Source organism: Acipenser ruthenus, chromosome 8, assembly GCF_902713425.1.
Source record: "Acipenser ruthenus chromosome 8, fAciRut3.2 maternal haplotype, whole genome shotgun sequence".
NCBI lineage: Eukaryota > Metazoa > Chordata > Actinopteri > Acipenseriformes > Acipenseridae > Acipenser > Acipenser ruthenus.
The window spans coordinates 33,663,662-33,691,123 of NC_081196.1; the positions used below are offsets into that span (position 1 = coordinate 33,663,662).

Genomic DNA, 27,462 nt, shown 5'->3' on the forward strand with positions numbered 1-27,462 from the left:
CCTATTTTTGTGTCGTCTGCAAATTTAACAAGTTTGCTTACTATACCAGAATCTAAATCATTAATGTAGATTAGGAATAGCAGAGGACCTAATACTGATCCCTGTGGTACACCACTGGTTACCTCACTCCATTTTGAGGTTTCTCCTCTAATCAGTACTTTCTGTTTTCTACATGTTAACCACTCCCTAATCCATGTGCATGCATTTCCTTGAATCCCTACTGCGTTCAGTTTGAGAATTAATCTTTTTATGCTAGACTTTGTCAAAAGCTTTCTGGAAATCTAAATAAACCATGTCATATGCTTTTCAATTATCTATTGTCGATGTTGCATCCTCAAAGTCAAGCAGGTTAGTTAGACACGATCTCCCTTTCCTAAAACCATGCTGACTGTCTCCCAGATACTGTTACCATATAGGTAATTTTCCATTTTGGATCTTATTATAGTTTCCGTAATTTTACATATAATTGAAGTCAGGCTTATTGGTCTGTAGTGGAGGAAGTGCTCCATTTCTGGAAGATGAATGTTTTATGTTACTTTTGAGTTCATCAGTGATCTTCAAATTATACTAACGTCTAGATCTAAAACGGGCATAAAGGTCAATATCATCTTAATTGTCAAGAGGATGTATGCGGTTTCGCAAAACACCCTGATGCCAAAAACTTCAAACCCAATCATCCTGTCCGGTACTGGAGTACGGGAAGGGAGCATTGCAGCCACCTGTTGAGATGCCTCCCGCTCCCTGTGGGAGCATTGCAGTATGGCCAGGGGAGATAGGCACGTCCAACAGGGCCGACTTGTCAGCATCTGGGACCCTGGCCTGTGATAGCCAAAGCTGTCTGCGCATCACTACAAGCCCCGCCAGGCTTATACCTAGGGCTTGCCCCTGGAAGCCTGAAATTTGTAGCAGCGTGCCAAGACTAAGCGCAGCTCTGAGGCTCAGGGAGGGGCGCCGATCGCAAGATGCCATCTAGGTAGGCCGTTAGGAGACCTGTCGTGTTGGCCAAGCACGTTGCCTGCCCTTCAGCTGCATACGCTTTCTTTAGGTGGTCCTCTGTGAACCTGCACTGGCTGGCATACAGGGTCCTTAGTCAGACCTTCCACTGGAGGGGCTCGCATCAGGGCTGCTATGGTGGAATCCACCAGCTTCCTTCCAAGGATGCCAGCGAGGCTGCATGCTTTGATACGCACGGTGCCGAGGCCGGTCGATGCCAGGAAGACTGTACCTCCTCCAGAAAACCCGGGAGTACCGGAAAAGGCTGGGGGGGTCGACACTTGCACCATTCTGAACACAGAACAGCACTGTTCAGGCGCTGCCTTCCAGGGAACCTGGAGGAAGTTGAACGCTCAAACTGAGCTCAATAGAGGGGTAAAATCAGTCTCTGAGGCTACCTTAGAGCTGGGCCCCGTCTCCTGGGTCAGTTCATGGAGCTGACCAGGTACTCAAGGACCTGGGCCACCTGGCTCTTCAGGTCCGAGATGTCTTTTGCCTCCCTACTGTGCCTTGCTCTCTTACTGCTCCTCGAGGGAGGCCGTGAGTGGCTGTGGGCTTGGTGGGCTGAAGCCTGTACGCTGAGCAGAACGTCTCATCTCCTAGAGCAGAGGAGGCATGCTGCATCCCCAAGCACTTGACACATAAGAGGTGCTTGGCCTGTGGGGGAAGCATCCCTCCACAGGACATGCAAGAGTGCTGCCCGGAATGTCTGCAGTAGGGGTGTCTGAGCACCGATGCATCGAGGTCTGGGGGGCCGAGGGGCCAAGCACCGAGGCACTGAGGGCACCGAGGCGTCAAGACCCTGGGGCACTGAGGGTGCCGAAGAACTGATGCACCGAGGTTCTGAGGCACTGAAGTGCCGAGGGTATCGATGCAGAGAATGCCTGTGCACCATAGGCGCCGAAGCACTGAGATGCCGAGGCTCTGGCGCACCAAGGGTGGCGAAGCACCGAGGCTTTGCGTCACCGAGGGTATCAATGCAGGGAGCACCTGTGCACCGAAGGCACAGAGGTGCCAAGGCTCTGGAGCACAAGAGTGTCGATGCACCGAGGCACCGAAGCACCAAGGGCGTTAATGCAGGGAGTGCCTATGCATAGAAAGCACCGAGGCGTCGAGGCTCTGGAGCACCGAGGGCGACGAAGCACCAAGGTGTCAAGCCCTAAGGCACAGATGCAGGGAGCATCTAAGCACAGAGAGTGTCTAAGCACCGAGAGCGCCAAGCGTTGAGCACCGAGACACCAAGAGCACAAGCACCAAGGGCATAAGCACCGAGGTTGCTGAGCCGGTGTCTAGTCTGGACCGCGTGCGGTCACACAGCCGATGCAGTGCGCAGCTTGCAGCGGTGCGGAGCACTGCCTACAGACAGAGTAAGTCTGGACCGTGTGCAGTCACACAACCACAGCAGCATGTAGTTTACAGCGGTGTGGAACGTAGCCTTCTGACAGTATACAAAAAAAGAGAGGCAGAAAGAAGAGATATATATGTATAAAAACAAAAAAACATTTGTATACCCTACCCTCAGCTCTGCTGTGAGTGTGTGTGTGTTGTTTTTTGTTTAAAAAAAAAACCAAAAAAAAACACACACACACACACTCACAGCAGAGCTGAAGGGTAGGGTATACAAAATTATTATTTATTTTATTTTTTTTAGGCCGCACACACTGAGTGGGAGGGCAAAGTCAGCCCAGTGGCATCGAAAAAACACAAAACAGCAGATGCTTTAGCTTAGAAAGCAGCCTACAATCGGCAAGCAATCTAGGCTGTTGAAATAAATTAGTTGACTTCCTGATTCCGGGAAGTGGCAAGCCGACTTCTAGCAAAATATGCTGTGGAATTAGCAGAAAACTCGAAGTGAGAGCTCTGATTGTGAGAAGCAAAAGAAAACATGATCTCTGCGGAATGACTACCTAATCCCTCGGTGGGCGGGACCGAGGACGTCACTCCCCGGAGGGGCCTATCGGCAGCTCTGACATAAAATGCTCAGCAAACACCTGACCTGCAGCAGGCATGTCCCAAAAGTATTGTTGTTGGTCGTCTTTGAATTGAAAGGGAACCCTCCTTTTCCAAGTGCAAATTAACTCCTGATAAATTATGACAATTAACATGGATTTGCTTTTAAATTCCACACAAACAAAAGAAATAGTCTAAAGAAGCACTACTCGTTAAGATGTTAACATTATTTCATATATCAACAATATTTCGGAAATCACAATAGGACGATTATTTATTAACGAAATAGGCATAACTACCGCTTGAAAATGTCAAAATTATTCCTACATACCGATTTCTTGATTAACAATGGAGTTATCATTTACAGCATTTTGAAAATCCTGCCCATAGTGTCTAAATTGGAGAGTAATGGAATCAGTCACTGAAAAATATACTTTGTAAATGGGGTTATTAACAATATAATACAACATTCTAGAAATGTTTGCAAAGTTTAACATATTTTTGTTTTGTCTTTTAGGACCTGAAGCCACCTACAGTGCTGTTTCTACTTCATAAGTCTACTCTTTTGATGAAGACTACACCATTTGAATACTTGACTTCATATTTTAGTTTTAGTGTATTCAATCAAATGAAAAATTGTGAAACTATCTTTATATGCTCTATTGATACTTTTTTAATATTCTGTGTTGTATATTCTGTGTTTTTTAATGGGTTAATTTGCTTTTTTTAAAAACAATTAATCAATAATTTCTATTGAATTTGCTGGTTCAATTTGTAAATATCCCTGTTAGGGTTTGTAAACACACTGCCGCTGTATTGAATGCTATATTGACTATATATTTAGTGTTTTGGAAACTAAGATGTTCACCATATTATTGTAGTCCTGTGACATTTTTCTTTCTACTTGATTTTTTTTTTTTTAATTTAGTCGTTGCCAATTATTTTTTATTATTTTCTCCCAATTTGGAATGGCCAATTATTTTGCAGCCATCCAAGAGCTACAGCGTCGGAGGACAACGCAGCTCTCGGACAGCTTACAGGCAAGCCCGCAGACTCCCGACCAGACTACAGGGGTCGCTGGTGAGCGGTGAGCCGAGGACACCCTGGCCGACCTAAACCCTTTCCACCCCCTGGGAGTCGCTCGGCCAATTGTGAGCCGCCCCCTGGAAGCTCCCGTCCACGGTCGGCTGTGGAATAGCCTGGACTCGAACCGGCGACATCCAGGCTACAGAGCGCATCCTGCACTCCACGTGGAGCGCCTTTACCGGATGCGCCACTCAGGAGCCCCCACTTCTACTTGATTTTATAGATAAATACTTTTTATACGATAATTCAAGGTAACAGATTGAGCAATTATAATCTAGAGATCTAGTCTGAAGCCACCCACTGAGTTTCTACTTCAATTAGCTGAGATTGTTCTACATAAAAATATTTTTTTTATTTGAATGTGACTTCTGTATTCAACTACAGGGTACTGCGATGGGTTCCACTATGGCACCTAATTACGCCAATTTATATATGGGTCTTTTTGAAAATGAACATATATATACAAATAATCCCTTTATTGATTGTGTATGACATTGGTACCGATACATTGATATTTTCTTTGTGTGGACTTTGTTCCAAAGACAAACTTTATGAATTTGTAGAATGGTTAAATAATTTAATAACATCTTTAAAATTTACATGTAATACTAATCAATGCTCAGTTGACTTCCTGGATGTAACACTGATAAAGAGTGGAGGATCTTTGAATACCACGATATACAGAAAAGCAACAGATACAAATGCTTTACTACATGCCAAGAGTTTTCACCCAACTCATTTAAAACGAGCACTTCCATTAAGCCAAATGTATAGAGTACGTAGGATCTGTAATCAAGAAAAAGACCGTGAACAAGAATTATTAGACATGAATAACTGCTTTTTACAATAAGGTTATCCTGATAAATGGCTTAATGATGCACAATCAAAGGTTCAAAGTATCGATAGGTCTGACCTTTTAAAACCTCGTAGTAAGCCTAAAAAGGCCTCTTCTGTATTTTTCCCCTCTATATATAATCCTCAAAGTCATGCTGTACAAGAGACTGCGTGTAAATATTGGAATATATTATCTACAGACATATGTTTGGGTTCTACATTCAAAGATCCTCCACTCTTTTCTTTTAAAAGGGATAAAAATATAAAAGACGCTGTGGTTAAAGCAGATCATTTTGTTCCCCCTCCCCCTTCTTTATTCCTCTTCCAGGATGCTATCCCTGTTTAGGCTGCACTCAGTGTAACACACTGTGTAAAACAGATAGCTTTACACATCCTTTAACAGCTAAATGTTTTTCGATCAAACAAAGGATTACTTGTATTACATCTAATAAAGTCTATTAATTTGTCCGTGTGGCCATGGATATATATTTCACTGGATGCCTACGAGGGCTTGAGAGGAGGCGAAATTGGGAGTGAGATGAGAGGATTTCTCCTGTTGGTTAGGAGGCTTGAGAGGGGCGAGAGATTTGAGAGTTTAAGAGTGAAACGAGTTTGAGAGGGATGGCGAGATTGGGGATGGAGTTTGGGAATGGTGCTTAGTAACATTGAGGTTAGATACTGATAGCAGGACGAGATAGGGGACGAAGAGTTTTCCCTTCTCGTTGGGTCAGGCAGCATCCTCTGGCTGCTGGGCGACGTAGAGAGGGAGACATGAGAAGAGCAAAGGATTAGATATAAACACTTTCCGCCGGGTCAGGCAGCATCCTCCGACTGCTGGGTAACGTAAAAGTGAGAGAGAGAGAGCAAAGTTTAGACACATAACATACAACAGGCAGCATCCTCTGGTTGCTGGGCGTTTAGTGGAGCAAGAGACAGGAAGGGAACGAACAGGACAAAAGGACAGATCCTTTGCAACTCAGTGCAGCATCCTCAGGCAGCTAAGCTGGCAGCTGGGCGGCGTGGAGAGCTTAGGAAAAGTGTCTCGGGTCCATTTAGGAGAGACGAAAACAGAGAACCCCCCCGCTCGGCAGGTGGAGGCACGGCCTACTGCATGAGGGGGCTGAAATGGTCCTGGACCTGAAATGGAAGAGAGGAGATGGGACAGCAAAGTTGAGGCCTGGAAGGCTTAGCGCATAAGGAGCAGAATAGGATGTGGCCGGGGGTCCCCTCAGGCCGGCGAGGAACAGCCGGGCGGCAGTGGTTGAGACGAGAGGCCGACCCGGACAGCCGGGGGAGTGAGACTCACTTCCCCCCCTGAGGGAGCCCTGTGCGGACAGTGCGATATAGAAAGGAGCAGAGGTGGGGAGGAGGAACAAAAAACAAACACAGACAAGGAAGCGGAAATAGTGCTGGGTTAAAGCAGAAAAAGAGAGCGAGATAGACAGGAGGGGCAGCCAATAACATACGTGGAGCAGCGCTGGCCATGCCCTAATAATTGACGAGGCGAGCGCTGCATTGTGTGATTGGCTGGAAATACTAAATGAGGCTGAACTGGGATCAGCTTCCACCCGGAAGAGATCGGCGGACGTTACCGGGCAGGACGCCACGGAGGGAAGGTAAGACTGGCTAAAGAAAAGGATATAGGATAAGAAAAAAAAGCAGCGCAAAGCGGGAGAGAGCCCTCTACGTCATCCCCCGAATTACGCCTAAAGGCTAACATATACAGTGCCCTCCGAAGGTATTGGGACAGCGAGGTCTAACCTGTTATTTTTGCTTCACAGTCAAGGAATTTGTACTTGTAATCATGAGATTAATATGAATAATAAGTACAATAATATGTTTTATTTTTGGGTAATTCCATGCAATCATTTGATCATATTAGAACAAAAACATACTTTGTGTTCAACCGACTTATTTCAAGTGACCATAAGTATTGGGACACATTCACTTTAAGTAACTTTCAGGGTGTAAAAGTCAGTATTTGGTTGCATATCCCCTTGAGGCAATAACTGCATGAAGTCTGCGACCCATTGAGCTCACTAAACTCTAAACTATTTGAGATGCTTTGCCAAGCCTTTGCTGCAGTCATTTTGAGTTATTGTCTATTCTTGGGGTGTTCTGACTTTAATTTTTTCTTCAGTATGTAAAATGCATGCTCAATTGGATTCAGATCTGGAGATTGACTTGGTCGATCTAAGATTTTCCACTTTTTTTCTCCTGATGAACTCCTTGGTTGCATTGGCCATATGTTTTGGGTTATTGTCATGCTGCATGGTGAAGCGCCGCCCAATAAGTATGGAAGCATTTTCTTCTACATTAGCAGACAAAATGTTTCTGTAAACTTCAGAATTCATTCTGCTGATGCCGTCATTAGTTACACCATCAATAAAGACGAGTGAGCCATTTTCAGAGGCAGCCATGCATGCCCAGGCCATAACATTACCTCCACCATGCTTCACAGATGAGGTGGTGTTCTTTGGAGTATCTGCAAATGTTTACTAGCTTGATATGGCACGGTAAAAAAGTAAGAATGAGGATAAACTTCAGCTTCCCACCAATAAAGGAGGTCTGGCTGTACCCAGTATTAGATTTTATCACTGGGCTACACAGCTCAGATACATCTGTGAATGGGTTAGGGAGGATCCTGATTCCACCTGGTTGGATCTAGAGTCTGATGGCAGTGGCTCATTGGAACTTAGATATATTCCATTTGTTAACTATAAGAAAAAAAACATGCTAGAGCTTAAAAGTAATTTTATTATCTGGAATACATTACTTACATGGCATACTATTAAAATATTTTTTTAAGATGAAGGAACACTTCTCTTTACTAGCCCCTCTAGCAAATAACCCTGATTTCCCACCATCCCTCCAAGATCCAGTATTTGGGGACTGGCATGGCAGAGGCCTCACACAATTATTGACATTATTTAACAAAGATACTTTTCTTTCATTTGAAACTATTAAAGAAAACAATTTAACTTGTCAAATTCTCATTTATTTAGATATCTACAGATAAGGCATTTTATCTTAAGGAATCTCAATAATCAGACCACACACACCCCTAAAGTTAACTTTCTGTAAAAAATCATACTGAAAGCCACTAAAATTAATCTCCTCGATTTCTAATTCTCTCAATTCCAACTGTAATGCTAATGCTGATGGTAATAGGATGAGTTTGCAAAATGGCTTGTCATTGGACATAGATGATGATACTTGGGAGTCAATAGTAGGAAATACTCTACATATGATAAGTAACAAGGGTAAAAACACAAGAGAAACACAATTTAAAATTCTTCATAAAATGCATTGGAACCCACTTTTTAGAAGCAAGTTTGATCCTAAGATATCTCCGGCATGCCCTAAATGTAACACAGAAACTGGCACTTCCATACATCTCTTCTGGACATGTCCAACTATCATGCACTTTTGGGACAATGTAAAGGAAGAAATTAGTAAAATACTTGGGCATCCAACAGGGCTTACTCCACTCCACTGCCTTTTGGCAGCCAATTTTGAGGATATAACTGAGCCTCACAGGGTTAGGTTGTTTGATATATTATTGTACGCAACCAGAAAGTCAATATTACAACTATGGATATCAAATTCAGCTCCTTCACTTTCCTTATGGTATCAGAGTATTTTGAAGTTACTTCCACTGGAAAGGCTTACAAGTGAGCTTCACAGTAAACTAGATTTCTTTTTGAGAATTTTGCAACCGTTTTTAGATTATTTGGACCCTACTCTATCAAATATACTAAACCTAGGCATGGATCTTCCTTGCTGATGCCAGTCCATCCATGCATGCATGCATGTATGCATGTATGATATTGTATATGTAAGATAAAAAGACACCGGGACTATAGGTTTAAAAAAAAACAAAACACAGTAGTATGGTAATTAGTTAGCTTTTACTGGGTAAGTCTGGGATGTTAGCACTATGTAATAGGGTATATGTTAATGAATGCTGGTTTGATTGTCTGTATAAAAATCAACTGCTTTGGGAAGGCTCTTTTTAATTCTCAGTGCCGTTGAAGAGTTACCCAGTACTTTTTTCATTGTACTGTAATGCTGTGAAGACTTTTTGGAATAAAACCACTCTGTTGAAACAATTGAATAAAGACTTTGTTTAACTTATTCAAGATGTTTTAAAACCCTACACACGTTGGTTTAACTTCTGGCCCTATCAATGATACATTACAAACCGTAAGGGTTGACATGGTGTCTATAGGTGGTATACAGATGTATTCTACGACTCTCTCAATACATGTCCACTATAGGTGATGTCCAGTATAACCATTGCAGTGCCACTGATCTTTTTAACATTTCCATTTTAATTTATGTGTACAAACCATCCGATATGACAATCCCTTTGATGCCCCCGGGGATGCTAAAAGTATCACTCATACTTGTGTGAGCACCATTAGTTAGGTCCTGCAGCCAAACAGGAATTATCTAGCTGCTTTAGAACTGACTGAGAAGTACTATGCAGCAACACATAGGTTGAACAGGGGATTGATTGGCCATAAAAATCTAATGATCATCATTACCACAGCCTCACCCATCATCAGTTAAGAACCAATCCCACTGCACTGGTGCATACAGATGCTGAAAATCTGAGGAGTTGAATTCCTCTGACACTTTATAAAACTTCTTTATCTTTGTCCAGATTGTGTGCCATGAATCTGAAGCAAACTTTTCAGAACTGTCCAGAACTAGCGCTCTTGCACAGCGCTGACACTGTAGAGATCATGACGCTTCTGAGTGTGGATAGGAATCTGCTGGCGAACCTCAGTGAGATACTGCAGATCTGGAACAAGAGGTGAAGGACAGGGTCTTAACTTATAGTCAATTGTTGCTAAAACACACCCATTTTAAACAAAACATCCCACCAAAAAGCAAAGTGTACATTAAAGTGAAGATAAGGAGACTTTCCCAGTGTGATGGAGTGCATGTGGACCACAACAGCTCCAAGCTACTCACCAATATCTGCATACACAATGGTCTCCTCTGAGCCAGCTTTCGCTACCACGTCCCCCCTGAAACGAAGGGGAACACAATGAGGTCATTTAAAGAAAAATAAATAAAGGAGGTCACATGATGCGTCGGGAGTGAGCTCCCTTTAAGAGTCTTTCATATTTCATTTAAAATCTTATAAAGCACTCAGCATAAGTTATCTGTTATCCACTGAGATGGCAGGGAACAACGCGAAACCAATTCTGGACGCAAGAATTGAAAAATCTGCTAAAAAAAGATCTAAACCCAACTCTCCGACTCTGACACAAGATGACGCCGGCTCTCTCTCCTCAGAATATTCAAGCATAATGCAGGAGTTAGCTGGCATCAAAGATATGCTCAAGAAAGTTCTCGAGAGTCAACTAAAATTTCATGAACGGGTTGCTGCTGTCAGAAAACGAACTGCTGAAGCTGAAACTCGCATTTCAGGTCTAGAATAATATAATATCAATGGGAAACAATGTTCACAATTTACAAATGGAGCTACAAAAGACACATATGAAATTACAAGACCAAGAAAACAGAAACAAGAGGAATAATATGCGCATAGTCGGTGTTTCTGAATCAGCTGAGGGAAATAACTGTTCTGAATTTGTGAAGAATCTATTTTGTGACTTGTACGGGAAGGAAAAAGTGGAAACTGGAAGACCTACTGAAATTGAAAGAGCGCACAAAGCACCTCGAGCCTAAACCTAGAGATGGAGGAAGACTGTGCTCAATTGTTGTCAGGCTTTTGCGTTTTCCAGACCAACAAAAAACACTGAACCTAGCAAGAAGCATCCCAGATTTTACCTACAAGGGACATAGAATTTCTGTTTTTTCAGGACTACTCGGCTGAACTTCAGATGAAACGCTCCAAACTTACACCAGCAAGGAGATTCCTAAAAGAAAAAGGAGTGTGATATGGTCTGCTATATCCTGCAACACTGAAAGTGACATACAAAAACAGCACTGTTCTACTGAAAACGTTTGAAGAGGTGAAAGACTTTCTCCGTGTCAACTTTAACTTTATTCTGAAGGACCAGGATACCCAAGAAATGCAGCAATGAATAGCTAGCTTACATTACACCAAATTGACTTGAACATTCTGGAAAATGTGTTAGAACCTTGTAATTTGAAAGATGGGAATACTTTAAAATGGAAAACAACACCTGCAACTGACCTGGTATTTAAGATATACCACAGCGTTTATACGTTATGTTATATCCTTGGAAATGGTTTATATTATTGTTATCTATCTATCTATCTATTTAGCTTATTTATTTATTTGGGGAAACTGGCTAATTATATGACCTCTGAATAATTAAATTTTCTTCTATAAATCTATAGTAGTTCAATATGCATGTTTTATATAGTACATACCTACTGTCAATGTCTATCTTATAGTTATCTATTTATTGAGCTTATCAATTTATTTATCTGGGGAAAACTCGCTAATTATATGAACTTCTAATAGTGAGCATTTACTTTTATAAATCTACAGTAGTTCAATATGCATATTTTATATAGTACCTACCTACCATAAATGACTATCATATAGTTATCTATTTATTTAGCTTATCAATTTATTTATTTATCTGGGGAAAATTGGCTAATTATATGAATTTTAATAGTGAAATTTACTTTTACATATCTACAGTAGCTCAAAATGCATATTTCTACATTACATACCTACCATACCGGTGTAGTAAAACGTTTGATATTTTCTATTTTAGCATTTCTGATTGAAGATTATAAGAAAGGTGTATTCTTGTATCTTAACATTAGGGCCTATTTTATATATATTTTTTAAAATCTCATTTTAGTTATCGGTTCAGACTATGCTTTGCTGATATTGATTTTAGTTACAGACAGTTTTTATCTTTATCTTTATTTTTTTATTTTTTCTTCTCTACTTTAATCCTTTCGAATCTGTTGGGACTCGTTTTGAGTAAGATGTCACGACCAATCGGCGATGTTCAGATTTTTCTGTATATTGTATCCTTTTACATTACTTTTTCACATTCACTGTCTTGTCTCGTTATGTTCTCTCTGTTCTGTCCTGTTTTTTTTATTTTTTTGTCATCTCCTACTAACACAATTGATCTCTTTTTGATTGGTAAAAAGTTAACAAATATACAGTTTCTTCTACAAATTAGATTATTAAATATTTGTTTAAATTATTACAACCTTTCAGCAATTGTATCTTTTAATAACATTGTATCTTATTTGGCTTTAACAACAGGTTTATATCGTTATATTAATCTCTCTAATATTCTTAATATTTCTCAATGAGTAGTTGATCTGGGTCTAAAAAGCTGAAAGTGTTCTTTTGGAATGTTAAGTGCTTTAACAACCCTCTAAAATGCTATAATGTCCCGAGTTATCTGTCAAGACTAAAATGTGATATAGCCTTAATTCAGGAGTCTTATCTGATTGAATCAGAAGTAATTCAATTACAAAAAAGGTGGGTGGGTACAGCACTACACTCCTCATACACTTCTTCGTCAAGAGGAGTTCTTATTTTAATTAATAAAAAACATATTCAAATATTTGATCGTAAACAAGATAAAGGTGGTAGATTCTTAGCAATTTGTGCTGAGTTTGGAGGTAAAGAATTAGACACAGCTAGTGTTTATGCCCCTAACATAACACAAACTCATTTCTTTAATTTCATTATTAACTCATTCAATGACTGGATTGATCTTCCTTTGATACTGGGTGGTGACTTCAATGCAGCGATGGATAACTTTATTGACAGAACTTCAAAAAGACCACAGGATTTTAGTAAATCAACTCAAATATTAAATAACCTGGTTGAAGAGCTTAATTTACTTGATGTTTGGAGAGTTTTTAATCCAACTGGTAAAGACTTTACATTTTTCTCTGCTGTGCACCAATCCTTTGCTAGAATTGACTACAATATATGTGTGATGCCACCATTGAAACCACTGAGATTTCAGACCATGCCCCTGTTACATCAACCTTTTTCTTTACTGACAACCCAATTAAAAACCTTAGCAGATGGCGATTCAATAATTCTCTTGTTAATGACCCAACCTTTGTTGAAAATATAGATAAACAAATAAAATAATTCTTAGAATTAAATAGCAATGGTGAAGCATCTCAAGGGATCATTAGGGATACCCTTAAATGTTATATTCGAGGTAAAATGATAGCTTTTACATCAACCAAAAAGAAAGAACAGAACAGTTAGAAGATTCAATTAAACAGGCAGAATGTTTATTTAGAAGGAGCTCTAGTTCTACACAATATTCTAGACTTATACAACTAAAATTCCAATTGAATAATCTTCTAACTGATAAAGAAGTCTTCCCTCTTAAAACAATTAAAAGCAGGTTTTATGTTATGTTCATATTCATTGAAACAATTGGAAGAATCCTAGATCATCCCTTCACTTAAGCTTCCTACAGGTGAAATTACTACGGAACCAAAACAAATTAATAGCACAATAGAGAATTTTTACAAGAAATGATATACCTCAGAATCCAAGAAAGATGTTAAAAGCATACAGATATTCCTAGATAAAATAAAATTAGATTCCTTAACTGAAGAAGAAAAATATGCTTAATTCACCAATGAATTTGTTAGAAATAAATCTCAGCTATTGACTCCCTCCATTCTAATAAATCTCCAGGCCAAGATGGATACACTTCTGAGTTTTTTTCAAACTTTTAAGGAACTAGTAGCACCTGTTCTTCTTAAAACCTTTACCTCATCTTTCCTGGAAGGTAAGCGTCCACCTTCAATGAATACTGCAATTATATCATTACTTCTTAAACCTAATAAGGATCCACAAGAATGTCAAAGTTACAGGCCAATGTCCTTATTGCAAACTGATTGTAAGGTCCTAGCAAGAATTCTTACCAACCGATTAACCAAATGTATTGGTAAGATCATTTGTGTTGATCAGAAAGGGTTTATAAAAAATAGATTTGCTGTAGATAATATTAGGCAACTGTTAGCAGTATTTGATAGTCATAAAAACACTTAAGTTCCAGCAATGGCCCTTTCTTTAGACACTGAGAAAGCTTTCAATAGAGTTGAATGGAACTTCCTTTTTGAGACAATGACTAAAATGGGATTTGGTTGTAGCTTTCTTAACTGGGTAAAAATCTTATATTCTAATCCTGAAGCAACAGTTTTCACTGGAAATGCCATGTCATCTCCTTTCTTGTTGCAACGTGGCACAAGACAAGGTTGCCCCCTCTCACCACTGCTATTTAATTTGACAGTCTGAGGGTGTACAAGGAATTTGGCAAGGTAGATATTCATCAAAAATTATGCTATATGCAGCTGACATATTACACACCTGTATAAATCCTCACGAACCTAATGGAAATTATTAATAAATATAACATTTACTCAGGTTATAAAATGAATTGGGCAAAATCTGAAGCACTTCCAATCTCCAAATCTTGTTTTACTTCCGATTATAATACCAATTATAATTATAATACCTGGTTCAATCCCAGGTAGGGGACACTGCTGCTGTACCCTTGAGCAAGGTACGTTACCTAGATTGCTCCAGTAAAAAAAAAAAACCCAACTGTATAAATGGGTAATTGTATGTAAAAATAATGTGTAAAAAATAATGTAATTGTATATAAAAATAATGTGATATCTTGTAACAATTGTAAGTCGCTCTGGATAAGGGCATCTGTTAATAAATAAATAAATAAATAAATAAATAAAAAATAATAATAATAATACCCCTTTCGGTGGCCTAAAATAGGCCTTAAATATTTAGGAGTTACAGTTCAAAATAACATTAAAGAAATGGTCAATACAAATCATTAATTCATAAGATTGAAATAAAACTAGAAAGTTAGATAGCCTCCCCCCCTTTCATTATGGGGCAGATTAGAAGTTCTTAAAATGATGATAGTTGTTATTATTATTATTATTATTATTATTATTATTATTTATTTTTTAGCAGACAGAAATAAATAATAATAATAATAATAATAATAATAATAATAATAATAATAATAGTTCCCCAACTGACTACTACTATTTCCATACTGTGTCAGCATGGTACATAAACAGCACAGTAATGGAAGCACAGAAATGACAAAATACGTACAATGGTAACTATGGTAACACATGGTATCGAAGACGAGTCACGTGGATATGTTGAATGTTTTTTTTGTTTGTTTGTTTGTTTTGTTTTTAAGCGATGGTTTTAAAACGAGGTATCTTATGCTGGCTATGCTTCCTATCCTTGTACCTATGTCCATCTTTAAATATATAAATTCATTATTTACAAAGTTTATATGGGCATACAAGAAACCAAGAATCAAATAAAAACAAATATTAATCACTACAGTAGGGGTGGTCTAAAGGTGCCAAATTTATATTGGTACTATTTATCCTATCAGCTTTTAACTCTCATTATGGTTTGATATTTTACAACAAGCTGTTAAACCCTTTCACCTCAAATAAAAGAGTTTTCATGAACCCCCACCATCTTTACAGAAATACATATCGTTTAGATTTCCAAATCATATTCTAAAGAAAGCAATGTTTGAACTCAATGATATGAGAACAATTTATCGATCCTCAAGTATATGGAATAACCCCATTTTAACTTTTATTGATAAATCCTTACCCTCTCAAAGTAAAATAGAAGTAATTCATTTATATATATTAAATCTACTTTTTCTAAACTATATAAAAAGGAAACCTTGTCGTCCACAAATTACCAAATTGGAACCATTTTTATCTGATTCTAAGAATGCACATAAATTTGTTTCAAAATGATATAAATTGTTTCAAGATAGTCAAATTGACTTTGATGGCTCTTTAAAAGCTTACTGGGAAAGTGTTTTGAAAACAGAGTTCAGCAATAATGCATAGAGATTGATCAATAAAAATGTCAAATCATCCTCACAAAATGCTAAATTGTGTTCAATTCAATATAAAATACTGCATAATGTTTACACCCTCCAAGTTACACAATTGTAAGCTGTCAGATAATTCTTCATGCTGGAGATGTGGCAAAGATCACTCTGATATATTATATTTAATTTGGTATTGCACAAAAGTTTCAATATTTTGGAAAGATATATTCTTTCATGTAAATAATATATTTAATGCCAATATAAGAATGTCCCCTAAACTAGCAATACTTGCAGATACCTCTGATCTACGTCTTTCTTTTCAGAACGCAAATTAATTCTTGGTCTACTCATTCTTGCTAAAAAAGCTATCCTTTTTTAGTTGGAATGATACTGACCCTATACTATTATGGCAAAATTTGGCATTAGAAGCCCTAACACTTGAAAAAATTTACTTTTTCTATCTGGATACATTTTCAGAGTTTTCCCATCTCTGGTATGAAGTAACTGCTTATTTATTATCGACAGATTAGAGATCACTGCATGTATTTTATTTATTTATTAATGCTTGGCTGTATGGTTAATGAATTATACAGTTGTAATTTTACATAATTTTATGTAATTGTAGGAGATGAAAATCCTGTTATTGTTATGAAAAATCCTACTAAAATATAAATGACAAAAAAAAAAAAAAATATATATATAATGGTGACCAACTGCCCACTCCGTAGTGAAGGTATGATATGGACAATATGCTCACAGGGGAATACTGGGCCACTTGTATTTTCATGTATAAGGCATTCAGCTTACTAGACTATGTTGACAGTTATGCATACAGTACAATAATATATTACTCATTAATGCAAGATACCCCCAGAGACTAACTGCAGTACTTATACCTCTAAGTGTGGACTGTGATGGATTAAATCATTAGCTCACACGTTTGTGTGTAGTGTGAACTATATCAAGCACCATAAAGGCTATCAAAGACACCTTCAAGCAATCAGCCATTCCATCTGGGTGAATGATTGCCGATTGAGGTAACTGACTTTAAAGAAGAAAGCACTAAATCCATTTACTATAAAATAAATATTAAGATCTAAATCAGGACACTTACCATGGGCTGACTACAGTGCTGTGGCCCCAGGCTGTGTAGGAGGCCTTGTCATCCCTTGCTGGTGAAGCCGTGGCAACATACACCTGGTTATCAACAGCTCTGCAGAGAGGAAATACAGAATGTGTTCGTCCAGCCTGTTTGCAAGCATGATCAAGATGCCAACCCCAATTTCTATCAATTATTATTATGATTATGATATAATGTGGTCAGTGCTTGTACATCTGTTATTGAGCAAACAAGAGTCAGCTTGTCTGGTTAACTACTGAAGACAGCTTTTTTACACTGCAATATACAGTATTTTAAGAGTTGGTATAGGCAGCCACTGTGCACTCAACCCAGCTCAGCAGCAAAACATCCTTTTGTAGGTACTGATGCTCATCAAATCAGTTGTATTTTTCTTTTCTTTGACTGACCTCCCCCTCTGCAGTAGCTCCCAGTGGGCTGGTCCCGTTGTCATGTTGAAGGCCCCTGGATACACCAGCAACTGGCATCCTGAAACAGAAAAGAAGGAACCTAATGAGAAAGTGATGTTCAGGGTTATGTACTAGATCTGAGGGCAGGTTATGAGGCTATAGTTATGGATTCATAGTTAATGTTTTTAGATTTGTGCAAATTCATTTTAGTATGTTTAAAATAGCTATGGATAAGTTGGCAACAACTGAAAGTCTTTTTTCAACAATACAACGTGTGCTACTAATCTAGGATGATCAAAAAACACACTGGGCTTGTACATAAAATTAGAAACAGCTGCCATAACCTCACAGCAGAGATTCATTACGACCCCTTTCTATATATATATTTGTGTGTTAGTTCCTCTCACCTTTCTTGGTGTAGATCTGAGCCAGCTCAGCAAACCGGATATCATAGCAGATCCCAACTCCAATCTTACAGAAAGCTAAAAAATAACAAATCATCATCATTATTATTATTATTATTATTATTACAGTTCCACTAAACACACACACATCCTGTATAAAACTGGATACAAAATAAACTCAAACTACAGAATGCAAATGTAAACTGCAATATATGAAAGTGTGTTTTTATCCCAGTATTGGTATCCTCGGGAACAGAATCAGTGTCAGTCTCTTACGCGTATCGAAGGTGGAGAAGGTGCTGCCAGGGCTGAGTGTTTCCGACTCCTGGAAGCGGATCTTCCCTGGAACATCTATGTCAAACAAGTGGATCTGTTCAGAGGGGATAGGAGATCACGCTCATGAAACACAAGGCAATTTTCAAACAACCTTTTCAAGCAACCAAATCAATATTACCTGTCTGAGGAGTTCACGAAACAATATCACCTTCATTCTGATTTGAGAAACTTGATGAAATTTGATTGAAAATGTCATAAACAAATGTCAATTTGTTTCTTCAACACTTGCTTTGTGAAGAGTATTTTACGAGACTTTGAAACTGGTTTATAAACCAGGTGGTTCTGGTTTAGTTCATAAATGGGAGAAAAAAATGCTAATTGAGCTGCTGAACAAAATGATAGAGAGACTCCAACAGTGCCAGGGTTGTATATTTGTGAGACAAACGTTTAGTCAACACTAAAAGAAATATGACCAACAAAATGTCAAAAATAAAACCGCTTTTGCAATGCAAGTACTTTCCCTTTTTGTGGTTTATAACAGCAGCGACAGTAAAGTATTAAGTACAGCGCTGTATTGAAGTTGCATTTGAAAGGCGCCACACCTTCCTGTGCTTCAGCAGCAGGTTACCATCAGGCCCGAACACAGCGCAGGTATTGTACAGCTTCCCTCCATCGTCCTCTGGGATGGACCCTGAGATTCGAGCAGCCAGGGAGACACGGTGAAACTCATTATTATAGAACACAAAAAACATAAAACCAACAAGATGATCATAAAACACAGAACTACAACTGGAATCCCCCCGCGCCCTCCTCGTCCATGCACACATGCACACACTTTCATTTATCATTCAAAGACTATGGGGAGACCATGCAATTAACTTTATCCAGTACAGTGTATAGATTATGCTTTCCAGTTTCCTATTCGCACTAATGAATCTAAACACAGGTGGGTTCAGTACAAACCAGATACTAGGAACAGGATGTGCACTGATGGGCCGTATAGCCTCCTCTTGTTCGTACATTTTCTTATTTTGTTGGGACCAAACTTGCTACTTATCATGCTGTCTTCTGCCCTGCAGGGATCCCTGCAATACCCTTTTCAACACAGTCATGCCTATTTTGATATTTTTTTAATGTTGGGGAGAGATCATCTGCTGACCTTCACTTCCCCAAAATTGTATCCACTGAAAACCAAAAGCTATTTTGCTGGAAGGGGGAACGCTAACACAGAGGCAATACCAAAAAAACACTAGAGAGAGAGAGATGAGATTCTAATGAGGCAAGACTGATCCTGGTGTCCTGACTAGGTAACTCACCTCCAATGAGATAAACCCCACATTCTTTTGCCACTTCCGACAGCACCTGTGAGGATTCCCCAGGGATTTGTTCTGCATATTCAGGAAAGTAGTTTGTGCCATATGGAGAGTTGAAGCATTCCTGTGCATGAGAAATAACCATTTGTTTTAATGCAAAATACACTACACACACACAATGATCACACTTTAACTCGACAAATCAACATTTGGTGCATCTTGGGTATTTACAGACTGTTCATAACAATTGGCATATACTGTACCTTGTCTGAAGAGAATGGGTCATTTCCTTGCATGTTAACTCAATTAGCCTATGTGCCTAGATAAGCCACGGCTGAATTAAATTGGAGCATAGTACAGCCCTGAACACTCGGATCTATGTCAAACACCTACCTGTGGTTATTCTAGGATTACCCCTAAAAATAAGTGGTTGCTAGAATCAAGGGGGGGTTCTATGGTGCTGTAAAATGTTCTATAAAATCCAGCTGTGCCTTATCCCTGCTGGGTATACAGTAGGTTGGTCAAATCAACCTCATCTTGTAATAAAACAAAAACAGACATGAGCTTAGAGATAACCCCCATAAGTGCATTAGGTAACTGGTCTGCGGTATTTTTCATAGACCTATACCCAGCAGTCCTTAAACAAGTGAAGGTACACAGTGATACTTACGGGCAGCGCCACAATCTTCGCCCCCTGCCCCCCTGCCTCCTTGATCAGCCTGCGCGCTCTGCTCAGGTTCTCCGACTTCACCGGCGACACCAGGAGCTGCACAAGCGCTAGCCGGAACTCTGAAATGGAAATCACGACTGAGGCTGTGCTCAACTGGCCAATAATAAAACAGTAAGGCCCGACACAGAGGGTAGTAACAAGTATTAAGGACTGCCTGGATGTTAATGGGGGCCACTGCAAAGTGAATACATGTTGTTTATTAAACATGGGGATTTAGGCATAACTGAATGGTAGTAAATGGTTCCACTGAAGTATCATTTGTATTTTATATGTGCATTTCCTATACTATTTTATGGTGCCTGCAATAGTTTTGAGTGGGTCTGGTTTCTGTTTCTACAACATGGAGTTATTGTCTCTAAATCTGCCTTTACATGGCTTTGAACTTGTCTGGAGAATCCTAAGTGCCGGGTCTTCATCATTTCATTTAAGTTATGTGACTGTGTAACAGTTCAACTCTTCTAGCCCCACCTATTCTCCTATTGAATAGACAGAGGATAGGTGGGACTGACAGTGCATTGTCACATAGTTTGAATAGAATGCAAGCCTGTTCAGGCACAGCACAAGGAGTCTCCAGATAAACTGAAAGTCAGGTTCCTTAAAGACAGACTTATAGAAAGAAGGTAATATTTTAATAATCCAGGACCACTCAGGATTGTTGAAGGCACCAACAAATAGTAGTATATATATAACAAACTATTTAGTTTGTTGGTTTATTCCTCTATGTACTTGACAGTGAACCTCCATTTACAGTATTTGCTTTCTTACTCCTTATGAAGAAACAGGAAACTACATGTGTTTGCTGTTTATAACGATCTATGTTACAACGAAAAATAATCGGAGCAAGGAAGAGAGGAACTGCTTCGCAATAAAAACACAAACACAAAATCTAGTGAGAGGGGATCATTAACCAGGGACTAATCCAGAGGTCGACCCTGTATCTGATGCATTAGGCCTACTTCTCGTTTTCATTTGTATAACGCATCAACTAGTTCTGAACCAGTTTCCTTACATTAGGGATCCTTGATAGATTGTAATATATATAATTAAACTTGTTTTTATCAAATTTATGCATAGGCTACTCATGTCTGAACCAACTACAGGTGCACTCTGTAATGTCACCACAAATAATTTCCTTTGGTGTATTCTATCTGTACCTACTAATCCTCTAAAACAAAAGGAAACTGGGGAAAGTAAAGCCAATGCTACTGTACTGTAGGATTGTCTAGCTATAATGTTATAATGTAACCTAACAATAAATGAGTAGTTTTTACTTAGTGTGTAAGTTACTAAATACAAAGAAACACGTTTTTGTGAGTTTGATTTCTTTCTTTCTTTTTTGTATGTATTAAATGCGGACCTGGAAAGAAGTCAGCTACACTAAAGCAACATTTTTTCCAATGTTATAGGAGACTTGCCAGGAATATAATTCCACAAACGTGAACGAGTCTGTCCAAAATTTCGATATACAGTAAACGTAATAATTTAATTAAACCTAAACTCATGAAATGTATTCAATTGCAATGTACCAAAGTCGCAAAATGTTGTCAGAAAATGTAAAGTTACAAATCGGCTATTTCTCCACATGCAATTTGTCCCGCTCTAGAACGATTACATAAATACTGAGTAACTTACTTGTTGTCATCGCTCTTGCTATTGTAGACATATCACTGCTAGATTCAATCTAGACTATCTGAATTTGGTAGCTGAAGAAACAGGGGGCAGAGAGTAAACGTCAACCAGCAAAGACTTCTGGGAGGGGACGTTCGCCGTCCCTACAAGGCCCATAAGCCCTCAGGACCAAGTTACGTCTTTAGTGTTTGCTATCAAAATAACTTAAAAAATATGACAATAACGTTTTGCTCTAAGTTTCAACATGAATAAAAAAAAGGTAATGTATTTATTAATTTATATAATTTAAGCAACATTGTGATGTTTGTGAGTGTCAGTGACGAAAGCACTAAAGAGCCGCATACCGTTTAGAATTTTGAATATAGTCGCACTTGAATCAGAATCAGATCCCTGCGTAGTCTTTTTGTTGAAAACTGTATTGAAGCTGTGAACAGCCTTGCCAGCGCTATGTTAAATACATAAATCAATTATGTAAACAAACATAGTGTACTAAATCCGTATAATGTTACAATAAAGTTAATATTAATCAGTTACATCAAACGTGTAATCTAGACACGTAAATATATTAATAAATTGAATATGTTTATATTGGTGTTTACTCTTAATGGTTAATGTGATGTAAAAATTATTCACCACACACATAATTTAATGAGATGTAACATAATAATCATTAAAAAAAAAAAAAAAAAAACCTAGACAATTGTGTTTAATACCTTAAAATATGTAGCGACTAACCCCAATGTAGCGACTGTCATTTCTGCCCCAGCTACCTTTAGGGGATATTGCTCGATCTGCATTTAATTGAGGAGCTACATGGAGCCAACATTTTGTTTCAGAACTTGTTTGCTAAGCTGCACACGAGTTAGTTATTTACAGGGTTATGTCTGTTTTTTCTTTCACTTGTAATTTTCTGCATTTAAATAAAACGTAATTAAATATTAGACTATACTGTTGAGTTGTTATTTTTGGGGGTGAGGTGACTCGTTCCTTTTTTTTTTTTTTTTTGGTGTATACGAATTGTTTCTGCCTGTCCTACTCTGCAATTGTTAATTTTGCATTTGTCAACAGGTCACACATGTATTTGTGCCCCATGCATAAAAAAGTGGCTTGCAGATTGTTAAATACAACTTAAAATAACAATTTGCCCTTTCAGACAACAATACATTTAAACCTGGCTTCAAGGGCACCTTTATAATAATACAATCCAAGTAAATAGTAAGTATTGATGTCATTATATATATGGTAAATTCAGTGTAACAGTTTACTTTTAAAAACTTAAATTGTAATTTGCTACAAATCTTCAGAGGGTATCTTTTAGCTATGTGAGAATATAAAGTCTCTTACTTCTTGGAAGTTAACTTCTAATAAAAAATAAATAAATGTCAGTGTGCAAAGTGCATAGAGTGTGCACCCTACACTTGTGAGCATGCACAATCCCAATCAGATGGACTAATCTAAAGAATACATATTCACAAAACCATGAAGTAACCTGTCTTTAGAAAAACCAAGTGCAAAGCAGGCTCTAGGGAGGGAAATAATTGTTAATTTGTTACTGAATTAAACTTGTTTTAAACCAATATCACAACTATTATTATTATTATTATTATTATTATTATTATTATCTGAATGTCCCATAATTACCTGTACCATTGAGCAACTAATTCACAAATTTATAAAAAAAAATGTGTTTGCTTTATATTTTAGATAAGATGTATTTAAATACAATCAGCATAGAAATAAACCATGTATGAGAAATCAATCACCGTTAAGGGTTTGTCAATTTCACATGTTCGCTATATACGTCACCCTGTGCATGTAAAAGTCTTTTTGTATGTTTAATAGTAGTTCCTCAGTACAATTTTAGTTTTTGTGATTTATAATAAGTTGATGTGTCATGTATGTACAACAAAAATCAGAACTGCTTTGCTGTCCTCTTGCCCAAACTGCATGATATTATTACAGTAAGACACACCCTGTTAACTTATACTATAGTGTTAATGATCTCTTGCACTGTGACATCACAGTTGGGGATACCAGTAAATGAATAGATAAGTCATGCAAAATCTGTATTATTTTTTGTTTTTTAATGAAATGTGCTGTAAATTAAAACTATGCTTATGATGCACCATTTTGTTAAAAAAACAAACAAAAAAAAAACTGACATTTTGGTTCATTATAGTTTATTAAAATACAGAAGAGGGTTTCCAAAAATTAAGGTGCAGTTACCACAAAACAACAATATTGTTCCTATAAATACATTTCACAGAAGGTTAGAAAAGTTGGAGCATATTAACAAGGTCAATTTGAAGACATCTGTCAAGAGTGAAGAGAACACAGGAGTCTTGGGTTTGCGTTCTTCTGTAGCACCCACACATACCGTACCAAATAACTTGTTTATTTTGCATAGTAATGAAAGTTAACAAGAGCCTCTGTTTTGGTCCGCAAACTTAATACGTCATTCTTTGGAAGGCAGATAACCACCAACCTAAAGGCGAAGCCCGTTTTGGGAAGTGCAATGGTTTATTGGGAATGAGAAAGTTCAGCTTGGGAAATAACAAAACTAAGGAATGGGACAAAGCCCAAGTCAAAGTAGTTAACGTTCTCCTTTCCTCCTGTGAATCTGGTAGCTAAGCTGCAGACAGATGTATGTTAGCTAACCAGATTTTTTCCAAGCAAAACATTTGAAAGTTGCTACTTTTGTTAGTTAATAGGAAACTTCTACAATATATACAGTATATTTATATTAACGTATATCCACATCATACTGGATTAAGGCCGGATGAGAACAATACTGCCATTTTTAACAATTGTTTAGCAATGAAACAAAGTAATGAACTCACAAGCACAGAATCTCTGCCAGTCCTGGGGATCACACTAACCTGACTAGTATGAGCACGTCACTAAACAACTACCAGACTTCTCAAAACTCCCTGCATCTTAATATTCACAAGTCAGCCGTATCCGTCGCCATTAAGACTGGAGGCACATACAAAAAAAAAAAAAAAAAAAAAAAACCTGTATAATATACTGCATCTTTTTTACTATCTGAAAAAAAACATACTGTTCATATGAAACAGTAGAAATAAGAATCTGTAAATCAATATAACTTAATTTCTCAATGGTCTACCACAGTAACTGCTCTTGGGAAGCCAGCTGTTGAAGCACACTCCACTGGCAGACAAGGGGAGAGGGAGAGTTGTTAACATTGAATCTTAGTATTTGTCCATTCGAGACGAAGGGGAGGAGCTCAATGTCAACATCCTCCAATAATCTGGAGCCTTTGCGGTTCTTTTAACACCACATGGTTTCAGATTCACCAAGTCCCCTCCTATCAGCTCTCCAAGGCATCCAGGACTTTCATGATCTGTTGTTTAATGGCTTTGGTGGCATCGCCTGCATTTGGTATCAAGTACCTAGTTAGGAAGGAGAGAGAAAGTTAACAAACAGTGATCCAAAAACATTTCAGTAGATTTGCCAAGCATAAAGAAGAACACAATATATGATTATGAATGCCCCGATTTGCAAACAAAAATTGATTACCTTTCAACAGCCAGTACCTCCACTCCAGAGGAGTTGCTGTTTCCGAATTTGAAAGTGATGAGTTCTGGGTGTTTCTTCTTGGAGGTGATCTTCACCACAGAGTTTAGGGCTTGTCTAGATTGGATGTAGGCGAACCCCTTGCGAGAGGCGATCTCACGCAGGCAGTACATGTGAGTCCCTGTCACCAGGAGATGGCTGGAGAGGAACAAATAAAGAAATTAAATGTTGTTCGTGAGTTTTATTGTATCAAACAGGAAAGGAGCACTGACTTGTTCTTTATATCAAGCTGGGTGTAAGAACATAAAACAATACCGTAAAACTTCAAATAATTGCCAGGTCTCAAATAATCGCCTGTCTCCAATACGCGCGGGTCTGCTGGCAAATATTGTAAATAAACGCTGGGTCTCTGTCATTGCCATTGAAGCGAAGGTAGATGAGGAGGAGCTTGAGCGTAATGAACTGCTAATAAGTGACAGAGATGAATGTGACTCTCAGAACTAATACATAAAAATAATAGAAAACTTAATTTAAGGTAGGCCTACATGTAATGCATTGTTTAATGCGGTTATTACATTATTAAAAGTTTTGATAATTTTAAGCGTGCTAAAAGTAGGTCTGATACAAACCTCGTGGTGTATTTCAACGTGTTTTGTTGTATTAACAATGTACAAGTTTGAGATTAAACAATAAGTATCATTATCAAAAATAATGTATTGCTTTTATTGTAAATTTTTGTAAACATTTTAGAAGTGTGTATTATTATTATTATTATTATTATTATTATTATTATTATTATTATTATTAAGCGTAGCCTACACACCTGTGTTCTGATACCTACAGGGTTGTCTTAGTGGATTTAACTGTTATTATTATTATTATTATTATTATTATTATTAAACAATGGTAGATCTAATTCCATTTTTGAATACAAATTCAAACTTCTACTTGTTAATTTTCCAACATTTTGCACACTGTATCCCAGTGCATATAAAAATACCTTAATACTTTCTCTTTATACTTGAGGGTGTACAATATAATGTCATTGTGTTATAAAACAAAACTGTTACTTAGTTCCCACTGACACACAAAGTTGCTGGAATGTTTAAATTGAGTTAAGATGTTGCTACAAGATTGTGTGTTAGCGGCTTCTCAATGACTGCATGCAGCATGTGAAGCTAGCGATCCAATATAAATGCAGGTCTCCAATATGCACCGGGTCTGCCAGCAAATACTGTAAATAAAAGCTGGAAGAGTTTAATTGAAGTTTTACGGTATATATCGATTTTTCTCACACACACACACACACACACACACACACACACACACACACACACTAGTGGATAATTAATTTAAGTTAAGGGACTTGGTGTACAGTGTCAAAGCTGTCCAGGGTTCATACTTTTACATCCTAAGATGGCTTTTGTTTCATTCCAAGACCGAGGAGGTTTAACCTGGTTTTAACACAGGAGGGTCCTGCCAATAAAGCAGTCAATGTCAAGCTAGTACATTTCACACCCTCTTTGGTGCAGTATAGGCAACGGGTCCTGGAAAGAAATGCAGTTTCTCAATCTGTTTATGAAGAAGTCCTACCTGGGGAACATGTGGCCAGTCTCCTTCACCTCATTGCAGGGAAAATGGTGTTTGATATCAGGTTTGTTTATCCAGGTCTGGATGTTTACAATCTCCTTCCGATCATCATCAGACATGGAGGAGCTGTCGATCTCATCTGTAGCACAACAATTACTTTTATTTTTGTTGTACTGCACATCACCACAAGCACTGTACATAAAGTCCATTGTGCATCGCTAACCTACAGATCTATTTCAAAGATTTCCTGGAGATGAATTCACAAAACATTTGCATGTATGCAGTTTATTTAAAAGTTAAAAACTACTTGTATTTACACTTAATAGTTTCCTTTTCTTAAAAATTGTGCTGGAGCCAATGCTAGTAAATTGGGCCAAGAGCTTTTTTGAGTAATATCAAAACCCACAAGCCCCCTTCTTACAAGACTGCCAGTGAGCTGAACAGTTTGGACCACTGGGGTGTAATGTAATTCTCACCTGTGTCATATTCCTCTTCATCCCCGATGCTGAACACTGGTTTTACTCCTCGGTATGGCTTTCCTACTCTGTCACTGCTACTCACATGCCTGGAAATTGAAAGCAAAAATATTCAGTTCACGACACTGACTTGTGAAATTAAAGGTAGTCTGATACAAGGGCCTCCTCATCACCACTTCCACAATCAGCAGTAACACAGTCTATATCAAGGCACTGCATATTACTAACATCTGCTTCTGTTTTCATGAGATTAAAAAG

The 27,462-nt window shown here is 38.1% G+C and overlaps 3 protein-coding genes across 4 annotated transcripts in view; 1 reads left to right on the top strand and 2 right to left on the bottom strand.

The window, feature by feature from the left end:
- Positions 1-5,337, top strand: part of LOC117970411 (ICOS ligand-like) — a 58,430-nt gene extending 53,093 nt beyond the window's left edge. Inside the window, exon 7 of the mRNA XM_059028837.1 lies at positions 3,461-5,337. Within this exon, the coding sequence (XP_058884820.1) occupies positions 3,461-3,498 (38 nt within the window). The 3' untranslated portion in view covers positions 3,499-5,337. The remainder of the gene's footprint in view (positions 1-3,460) is intronic.
- Positions 5,338-7,600: 2,263 nt separating this feature from the next.
- Positions 7,601-21,740, bottom strand: nit2 (nitrilase family, member 2). Its single transcript, XM_034010593.3, has 10 exons — positions 21,605-21,740; positions 19,913-20,031; positions 19,246-19,366; positions 18,532-18,620; positions 17,930-18,023; positions 17,657-17,731; positions 17,250-17,328; positions 16,837-16,935; positions 9,847-9,902; positions 7,601-9,673 (listed from the first exon to the last, which is right to left on the bottom strand). Exons 1-10 carry the CDS (start codon positions 21,633-21,635, stop codon positions 9,579-9,581), a joined length of 858 nt encoding a protein of 285 aa, XP_033866484.2. The 5' UTR covers positions 21,636-21,740; the 3' UTR covers positions 7,601-9,578.
- Positions 21,741-23,764: 2,024 nt separating this feature from the next.
- Positions 23,765-27,462, bottom strand: part of LOC117407267 (TBC1 domain family member 23-like) — a 33,274-nt gene continuing 29,576 nt past the window's right edge. For both annotated transcript variants that reach the window (XM_059028836.1, XM_034012065.3), the window contains 4 exons: positions 27,205-27,293; positions 26,732-26,867; positions 25,142-25,336; positions 23,765-25,014 (listed from right to left, as the gene is read on the bottom strand). In XM_059028836.1, the coding sequence (XP_058884819.1) occupies positions 24,933-25,014; positions 25,142-25,336; positions 26,732-26,867; positions 27,205-27,293 (502 nt within the window). In that variant the 3' untranslated portion in view covers positions 23,765-24,932. The remainder of the gene's footprint in view (positions 25,015-25,141; positions 25,337-26,731; positions 26,868-27,204; positions 27,294-27,462) is intronic.